Consider the following 9,986-nt stretch of genomic DNA (forward strand, 5'->3'; position numbering starts at 1 on the left):
AAAAACTAGCAACTTAAAAAAACCTGTAAGAACCTTGAAAAAAAAAAAAAAAAAAACCCTAAAAGTTGAGCCCTTCCAAAATAGCACATTGAAGCCCTTCTCTCCCGTAGATCCCTGATACCACAAAGGACCCTGTGGGTCACCTGATTCTTTTTTTTCTTTTTTCTTTTTTTGTACCAGGGATTGAACCCAAGAGTGCTCAACCACTGAGCCACATCCCCAGCCCTTTTTATTTGTTTGAGACAGGATCTCACTAAATTGCTTAGGGCCTCACTAAATTGCTGAGTCTGGCTTTGAATTTGTGATCCTCCTGCATCAGCCTCCCAAGCTGCTGGGATTACAGGCATGCCCCACCACACCGGTTGGGTTACCCAATTCTAACACCTGCTCACACTCCCTTCCACTCCACTCTGAGCTTACTAACCTCGACTCATAAGAGCCCCCTTCCCACCTCTGACCTGGTACCATCCTAAGAGCCACTCTCCCACCCACCTCAAAGGGACTGACTCTGGATCCCTGTCCCCCCAAGCTGCCTTCATGGCAGTCAGAATCAGGAGGAGTCAGGTTTCCACTTGTCTCTTGTTGGACCCCCAATCAATCTTCCAAGGTGACCTTTTGGATTTGGACATCCACATGAGAAGATTACTGCATACCGAAGCCCAAGCACTGAAGTCAATTCTTGTTAACATAGTGACGCTGCTTACTGTGGGGACAGCAGCCCCACTGAGCTGGTCCTGTTCCCATCAAGTGCTGAGTATACTGCAGAGCCACCATGACCTAAGGACAAGCACCTCACCCCACCACCAGAGGAAGTCACCAACACTGGCTTGTTCTCAGGCAGATCTCTAGACTCTGCTTCCCCCTGCCACACAGGGGACACTGGTGCCTCCTCCAGCCAGGGCTACCAGTGCCTGGCAGGCAGGGGCTGCCAATTCCCTTTGCCAACAGGACCTGGCCCATGGTGAACACTCAGATTTGTCTGCTTGGTAGATGAAAGGGCAGAGTGCAGCCCAGGTGGTTGACACCCACCTATCCAATGATTGTGGCACTCACTAGACTGCAGCTGTTCCCAAGAGGCCCTGAATCCCCAGGGCTTCAGAAGAGCTGCTCTGTACCCTGCCATCTCCACTGCCGGCCAGTGTAGCCTTCCCATATGTCGACAGTCACAGGCCAAGGCCTAGAGAGCCAAAGCACCAGGGCCCTAGATACCAGTTGTCCCCAGGAACACCACCGAGGAGGAAGCCTGTCATAACCTGGCAAATTTGTCATTCAGATCACAGAAAACCTTTACTGAGGGCTTCTTCCAGTACCTGAGCAGAGACTTGGAGCACAGACACTGACCGCCCGAAAGAAAACACCCAAGATCCCACCCTACGGGCCAAATAATGCCACAAACACTTCATCAGAAAAAGAACTGTTGAGAAAAGAACCAAAGAACGAGGCCATGGAGGGCTGCTGCAGGAGGAAGAGTGGGAGGGACAGGCGGTCTAAGCAAGGATCTGAGTGTTTGTAGGGGCTGGAGATTAGAGCGTGAAAAGATGGCAGAGCAGGCCTGGTGTCCTGCTGCTGCCTGGAGCAGTGCAGCTCCACTGGGCAGCTCAGTACAGGGTAGAAACGACTGGCCTAGCCAGGGGAGGCAAGTGGCCAGCCTTCCTGCAGAGCTGCCTACCCCTTGATGGTGGAGGACCCCAGGCCTACCTTTCCACAGCGTGAGGGCCAGCAGCTGGTGGAGCCGGGGATGGCCCAGTTTCCCGGACCCTCCACTGGACCACTTCAGGGCTCTGGACACAAAAGCCACTCGCTCCGGAGAATTTGGATCCATCAGACTAAATACTTTAGCCAGATTTTCTGAAAACAACACAAACAGATCCTCATCCCAAGGAACACGAGGGAACTGGGCAGCGGCCACAACCGTAATTCAGTGATATGGGAGGCTGAGGCAGAAGGATTCCAAATTTGAGGCCAGGGCTGGGGATGTGGCTCAAGCGGTAGCACGCTCGCCTGGCATGCGTGCGGCCCGGGTTCGATCCTCAGCACCACATACAAAGATGTTGTGTCCGCTGAGAACTAAAAAATAAATATTAAAAATTCTCTCTCTCTATCCAAATTTGAGGCCAGTATGGGCAATTTAGCCAGACCCTGTCTTAAAATAAAAAATACAAAGGACTGGGGGTATGGCACAGTGGCAGAATGCTCCTGGGTTTAATCCCCAGGACAAAAATAAAACAAAATAAAAAAACCAAAACCCTCAAAAAACAGAAGGAACATAATGCTGTTCTTTGTATTGTGCATCTTGGAAAAACAAATTTAAAAAAACTATTTAACTCCAGCTGGATGCAGAGGCTCATGCCTATAATGGCAGCAACTCAAGAGGCTGAGGAAGGAGGATTTCAAGTTTGAGGCCAGCCTTAGCAATTTAGCAAGGCACTAAGCAACTTAATGAGACTGTCTTAAGATTAAAAAAAAAGGGAGGGGGGGTGCTGGGGATGTGGCTCAGTGATTAATGTCCCTGGGTTTAATCCCTGGTACCAAAAAAAATAACTTATTTATAACTTCAAAAGAAAGCAAAGAAGGGCAGGGGTTGTGGTCAGTGGTAGACTGCTTGCCTCACATGTGTGAGGCATGGGGTTTGANAAAAAAAAAAAAAAAAAAAAAAAACCCTGAAAGAAAGCAAAGAGGCCACTGATGAGTTGGTGGATGTCCCCCATGTGTGTCCTGTGGGTTCTAGGGCTACCCAGAGCCACTCCAACTGACCCCTGTCTGCTAATGCTGCATGCCCCAGAATGCCACAAGGAAGGACAAGTACCTTTCATCTTTGTGACCTACCTGGGTCATGCTAGGAAGGGTGGGCTGTGGTGAAGAGCTAGCCCTGAAACAAGCTAGGGAGGGGCTTTTGCAGCAGACAGGGGTCCAGTGTCCCCTCCTCCAGCCATGTGAGCAGGAGAGGCAGTGGGGTCTCTCTCATCTTCCATCAGGTCCCAGAAGGGCTTTACCAACTGCACGCTCACCCATAGGGCAGACCAACAAGCCTAGTCTCTGGTCACAGGGCACCAGGTGCACCTCTCTGACTGCCACAGCAGGGTCAGGACCTCATCATGCTCTACCCGTCCTGCTATGTGCCCATGCATGTGGAGCAGGCCAGCTGGGTGGGCATGGCCACTGCAACTGGGCAGGAAATACCTCCACAACAAGATAAGCCCCAGAACACCAGAGACCCACACGTGGGCACTGAAGGGGATGAAGTGCCTAGGGAGGGGCTACATCAGAACAACGGGGCAGCCTGCAAGAGGGGTCCTCACCCAGCAGTTCATCAGCCACTTCCACTTCTGCCTTCTCCAGGGACTCCAAGACTAACATAGATAAGTCTGCAGCACTGTTTTGCTACAAAACAAATGAACAAGACTCACAAAGTTAGAAACAGACCTGAGTCATTCAGAGCAGTACAGACAAGGCTGGTTGGTTGGTGGTGCTCCTCCTACAGACATGAATGCACTACAGTCGTGAACACACCAGCACCAACAGGAACAGACCACTCAGCCATGCAGCCCAGTCATAGAGCTCTCAGCCCAGAAGCACATAAAAAAATGGAGAGAGCTGTTTAGATCAAAATCACATGTGCAGGGCTAGGGTTGTAGCTCAGTGGTAGACTGCTTGCCTAGCACACATGAAAGCACTGGGTTCAATCCTCAGCACCACATAAAGAATAAATACATAAATAAATAAAATAAAAATATTGTGTCCATCTACTACTAAATTTTTTTTAAAAAATTACATGTACAGCGTAGCACCCCAACACCCACAAATCCAGAGGTTTGCACCCAGCCACGAATGGCCCATAGTAACAGGCCCGAGTGTAAAGCATCTGCAGTCAGGGGCAGAGGACCCTCTTCCACTTGCAGCCAGAGCCAAGGATGTCCTGATGCCACCCCGAGGCCTTTTTTTGGCCATTCCCCCCTCAACTCTCCCACGAGGAGCAGAGCACACAGGAAGGGGCGAAACCCCTTACCTGGCCGTGACTGAAGAAGAGCAGTGCTCCTGAGTACATGAGCTCTCGGGCCTCTGCGTGTCTGCTCTGGGACATGTATCTGCAAAGAGAAGGAAAGTGTGAGCAGGGAGCCCAGGATGTGAACCCTACAGATGCATGCTCACTGGTGGGCTGTGGATGTTCATGCTGAGGTTTGCCCAATCATCCATGGAGAAGGGAAACCAGGCAGGCCCTCCCCAGAGGGAGCTGTGCCCTGGCCCAGCTGCTGCTTCTCCAACAGCACAGGCTGCCAGTAGAAGGGCACAGCAGGCCCCCTGGCAGGAGGCAAAAAGCAGCCCCTCCTTCAAGCAGCTAGGAGTTTTGGCAGAGGGAGCCAGTGAGGGCGGAGGCAGGGCCTGACTCCATCTTCTAGTGCAGGCCTGCCTGTGCAGGGGCTCCACAAAGTAGGGCAGACAGATGCCATTCATCTGAAAGCTGAGGGACAGTGGGGCTCCAGGACAGGGTCCTATCGGGGGAAATAACAACTGTGATTGCACCAACATCTGCCCCCACTCAGATCCAGTCACGGGCCAGGGTCCTTGAAAGCCTGCTTGGTGGCATCCCACCGCCCATGTGTCACATGGTGTGGGTGTCCCCAACCTGCTGTGAGCACATGCCCTCTCACAGTGCAGGAAGTTGGGAAGAGCTGGTTTCTTCACTGTACAGGGACAGGGGACAGAGGACAGAGTGGCCAGAATGATGCTGTTAACAGAGAGGGTGAGGGGGTCTGTACACTGGATGGTGTGGAGGGACACAGATAGCCTGAGCCCCTGTCACAGGAGAAGTGCACAAGGCTAGAGTCAGCTTCTTGTGGCCACTTGGCCAGGTGATGCTGGGACATCTCACTTCCCTGCCATCAGTGTCTTATCATCAGAAAACAACAGGACGAGTCAGCACACTGCCTCTCAGCCCAAGTCCCCTGGGATAAAGCTGTGTTCAAAACCAATCCAAGGGGCTGGGGATGTGGCTCAAGCGGTAGCGCGCTCGTCTGGCATGCGTGCGGCCCGGGTTCGATCCTCAGCACCACATACCAACAAAGATGTTGTGTCTGCCGGTAACTAAAAAAATAAATAAATATTTTAAAAAAATAAAATAAATCAAAAAAAAAAAAAAAAAACCAATCCAAATAATACAAGATCCTCAAGCAGTAGTGAAGAGCCTCAGACAGGAGAGACGAGCAGTGCTCCTGTCTGGGAGTGTGACTTCACCATCCCCAGTACAGAGGAGTCAGAGTGCACAGTCTGCTATCCATCAGCCATAGGAAAAAAGGCCCACAGCCAAACCCCAGCTAGCACACCACAGTCCTCAGGGGACAGGTCCCAGCAGGAGACCCCACCTTGCTGGGCTGGGGTGGGGCCAGCAGGCAAAGCCTACTCCCCACAAGGAAGCCTTCAGTCAGCCCACCGGTCACACATATCTGTCTTGTCAGTGCTACTCCCTAGTGTGGTCACCCTTCCAGGTGTTCCCTGAGCCCAGAGAAGCCATGAGCCTTCCAGCACCCAGACCTTCCTTGATCAGGAAAGCTGCAGAGCATTTCAGAAAACATGTTCTGTGGTCAAAAGCAGCAGCCTTGCACTGCCATCTGCAGGGACATGAAACCCCATCAAATACATGGCAGACACTGGTCTACAGCCTTCTAGACTCTTCTGAGGCCCAACAAGAGATGACCTCTTGGAAATGCAGGTGAAGAGTTCCCTGAGAGGCAAATGAGCCAAGTTCCTGAGATAAGGGAGTCTGTCTGCCTCTCGGGGCTGCTGGTGACCACAGCAGCATCCCTTGGCTGGCCTGGCCTGGCCTGCAGCAGCCTGGGCTCTTGCAGCCACCTGCCTTCCAGGCAAGACACTGTGAACTCATGGAGGGCAGAGGTGACCAGGTAACAGGGATCTGTGTGCACAGGATCAGAACCATCCACCATCACCCCCATCCTGCAGAAATCACCTGTTGCCACGTCAAGGAAACCTGGTAAAAAAACAAAGTCTCAGTCAACCTTAAGAATGAGGGTCTTGGGCTGGGGTTGTGGCTCAGAGGTAGAGCGCTCGCCTACCATGCGTGAGGCGCCAGGTTCGATCCTCAGCACCACATAAAAATAAAATAAAATAAAGATATTGTGTCCACCTATAGCTAAAAAATAAATATTAAAAAAAATAAAAAGAAAAAGAAAAAAAGAATGAGGGTCTTTCTCCACTGCAGAATGCCGGGAACTGAGAGGGATTTTTGTGTCTGGGTGACTGAGTAGGGTGGGGGCCCCCTAGGCCACAGATTGCCGAGAGCAGCTGGCCTTCCCAGGATGCATGCCACACAGCCCTGCCCTCTGCATGCTGAGCAATGTTGACATCACACAAATGCCAAGAACACCACCCCACGCTAGAGGTGGACTTGGCGTTGTTGGTGAACACTCCAAGCTGGTCCATCTTGGTGTGTTCTGTCAGTCAAAAATGAACAGCAGCATCTTATCCAAAGACCAACAGAGCTGTGCAAGAACTGTTTCATTTTGCTCTTATTATTTAAAAAAGCAGTACACAGAAATTCAAGCATTAACACTAGGGATAAACACCTGTGGGTATCAGTAAATACAGGTGGAACTCATGGTTTGCCCAGCCCCCAAAATGCTCACTGGAGAGCAGAAGGAAGCACGGTCCGTGCCTGCTGGCAGCCCAGAAGCCCCAAAGCCCAACACCCTAACTGCCAGGGTGCGGCTGCCTCCCGCATGAGGTTGTGTGTGCAGACATTCACTCTGGATTTCCATTTTCAACATTTATGTGATTTAAGAGGCAACACAGGAGGGCTACAGGCCACAATTAGCAATCCAAACAACTCTCAGGAAAAATGGCAGCAGGACGGCCCACTTTCCTTGAGGCCAAGGGGAGACAGGAACCACACAGGTGGGATGCAACTGAAGGTCATGGCCTCTGGGTCAGCCTCTCAACCACAACCTGAAAGCAAATCTGCAAGCACTGAGGCCGCAGTGAAGATCCTAGACACAGGAAGGCCGCACTCTGCACTCTGGGAAAGCTGTCCTCAAAGACACAATTTCCTGACTTTGCAGGTGCTAATAATCCAAGAGGCCTGCAAAACTTACTCCCCCTCTCACCAGGCAGAGAGGTCTGAAGAGACACAGGGAGCTGCCCCCAACAGCCCCACATGAAACTGAGTTAGAAAGAAACTGCTTCAAGGCGCCCAGGTGAACCACCCAATATCTGCTGGACAGACACCATCTGCTGGGCTGCCTATTCTTCTCGATCCTCGCACCTGATGTAGGCTCTAACTGAATCAAAACAGTGTGTTGACATCCACAGAGGAATATCATAAAGCAATACCAAAGACCTACAACCCAGGTCAGTCTCAAAGCAATTACGCTGAGTAAATTTAAAAAATTGTGTGCATATATATATACAAACACCAGAAAAAAAAAAAAAAAGAGTGTGTACTATGAATCCACTTCCATAGAATTCAGAAAATGCAATTTCACCTGCAGAGACTAAGTAGAGGGGAGCTGCCCCAGGGGATGGGAATGCGGGTGGGGAGAAAGGCCTCACAAAGGCAGAGGAGAAACTTCTGACACCTTGCTCCTGAACGCATCCTGGGTCGGTTCAAATGTCAAAGTTCGTCCAATTGTAATGTAAATACTTAAATGTAAATATGCAGACATTTACGAGACATTGAAAAACTAGCATAATTTTGTGATTCTTTTTTTTCCAGTTGTAAAGGGACAAGCACTCTACCACTGAGCCACAACCCCAGCCCATGATTTGGGGATTCTGACTTCTCCCACAGCCAAATACCCATAGTCTTCCCAGCCTGGGCCTCCTGGGTGGGGTTAATGGAGTGACCCAGGGAGGCCAAGGCTCAGGGAGGCTCTGTAACACTCCCTGGGCCCCAGAGGAAGGGTGGCCCTGGGCTTGGCACTCACTGCACTGCCTCACCATTCCTAGCAGGTTGGCCCCAGAAGGAGCAGCCCAGAGGCAGCAAGGTCACAGAGCTCACCTGTCACCATCTTGTCACCGAGACACACCCTGGACCAAGGGGCTCATCGAATAAATACTAAGTTAAGCAAATCTCTAGTCAAGGCAGGGCTGGTTCAGAACAAAGGAACGCAGTGCCTATTTTTGAGAAGACCCATTTTTATGGGTCTTTAAATGGGCCCATTTTTACTTATTAGTCACTGGGCAAATATTCATACACAAATTCCCCCAAAAACCAAAGGTCAGGGTGAATCCTAAGTGCTATGAGTGTGCACAGATGTGTGGCTGGAACTGACCATCAGGGTAGAAGGCCCCAGTCAATGCTAGCACCTGCTGCTTTTGGCCGATCCTTCAACAGTCAGATTAAAGGGGCTGTGACAACTCAGAGCTTTTGGAAATGTAGTTAGTGACAGCTCAACTTTGTTAAACTTGCCCCTGTGACTACCAAACGTGCAGGTCTCATTTTGGTAGAATTTACCATGGTAAAACTAAAGGGAAGAACAAGTCTCCTCCTAAAGCAAACAACAGAGTTCAAAAAGCAAGGCATTCATAATTACAAAACTAGATGCAACCTGACTGGTCTGTATTTATAGTGTGTCAGGGTTTAATACCCAGAAAATTCCAGAACAAGATTGTCCTTCAGGCCATTCGAGATCATAGAGGAGAGGCCAATATTTCTCCCTAAGCCTAGAGTCATCAACTAAACTCAAGGCCTCTGATCCTGGCATCACAGGATAGAAACAAATCTTTGAAAACAAGGTGCCAGGGCCTCTCCCAGACTGCAAGCTGGTGGGCAGACACAGAGGCAGGGCTCTATCCTGGGGCACAGGGCAAGGCTCAGGGCGGAGTACTCCCACACTTGGCCTGGATCTTGTCTTCTCCCACTGTGTCCACCCAGTTGCTGGGTGGTTCAAAACTGAGTGCACCCAAATGTAAGAGAAAGGTCCCAGAGAGCCCTTAAGATGATCCCAGGACCAAAAGAAGGCACTAGGCTGAGGAACCATTGTCCCAGCACCTTTGTTCAGCCCACAGAACAGGAGGGGTAACTGGAAAACACCCCACTGTGGCAGCTCTGGCCTGCGGGGTGGGCAGTAGAAACCACTTTCTGCTCAATTTTGCTATGAATCTAAAACTGCTCTAAGATGCAAAGTCTATTAAAAGAAAATTGCAGGCCTAAGAAGTGTCAAGGCTAGACCCACAGCCTTCACTACTGGACAGGGCAGTCCTGCCCTGAAGTTAGGAATAAAGCCACAGCACATGGCAGGCTCAGGCCAAGGCTATCAACAAACATGCCCAGGCCTAATGACCAGTCCAATCGCAGAGGACTGTACAACTGGGAGTCCCCAAAACAGGAAGTGGTTACTGTCTCAACAGCACCGGCCTAACCACACGTCGGGTCACCAGGGCCTCTGTTCTCTGTGAGGCAATCCTGGCCGTGATTGCCCGCAGAGAAGGCTGCCTGAGAGGCCCGCTCTAGAAAAACAGCTCTAGGACAGAACCTATCTATGAAAAGGAACAGGGTGACAAGGACAGGGTGCAGGGCCAGGCTAGAGGCTGGGGGAAGGGGAGGAGAAAGCTGGGAAGGGAAGGAGACTGGGGAAAATGAGGACGGAATGGGAAGGAGGGAAAAGGAGACTCTGAAGGGGAGGCCAGGAAAGAGAGGCTGGGCCCAGGAAAGAGAGACCGAAAAAGGGGCAGGGGGAGGTTGGGGAAGAGGGCAGGGAAAGGGAATGAGGAGGCTAGGGAAGAGGAGACCCGAGAAGGAGGCCAGAGAAGGGAAAGAGTAGACCGGGAAGGAGACAGCCGGGGAAGGCGGAGACCGAAGTGGGTAAACCACACGGGGGAAGCGGACAGGGAAACCCAGGAAGGAAAACGTAGGGCTCTGAAGGGGAAGAAGAGAAGCGAAGGCCAGGGAAGGGAAAAGGAGGCCGCATAGGGCAGGCCGCGCCGCGCAACCCGGAGCCCGCCGCCCCCTCTCCAGCCGTCGCGACAGGCAGCTG

General features: G+C 51.3%; 1 protein-coding gene across 1 annotated transcript in view; it reads right to left on the bottom strand.

The window, feature by feature from the left end:
• Positions 1-9,986, bottom strand: part of Get4 (guided entry of tail-anchored proteins factor 4) — a 15,365-nt gene that overhangs the window by 4,956 nt on the left and 423 nt on the right. Inside the window, exons 2-4 of the mRNA XM_015502072.2 lie at positions 4,007-4,088; positions 3,300-3,381; positions 1,699-1,848 (exon numbers count right to left, since the gene is read on the bottom strand). Coding sequence (XP_015357558.1) covers positions 1,699-1,848; positions 3,300-3,381; positions 4,007-4,088 — 314 coding nt within the window. The remainder of the gene's footprint in view (positions 1-1,698; positions 1,849-3,299; positions 3,382-4,006; positions 4,089-9,986) is intronic.

Source organism: Marmota marmota, unplaced genomic scaffold (genome assembly GCF_001458135.2).
Source record: "Marmota marmota marmota unplaced genomic scaffold, marMar, whole genome shotgun sequence".
Classification (NCBI taxonomy): Eukaryota; Metazoa; Chordata; class Mammalia; order Rodentia; family Sciuridae; genus Marmota; species Marmota marmota.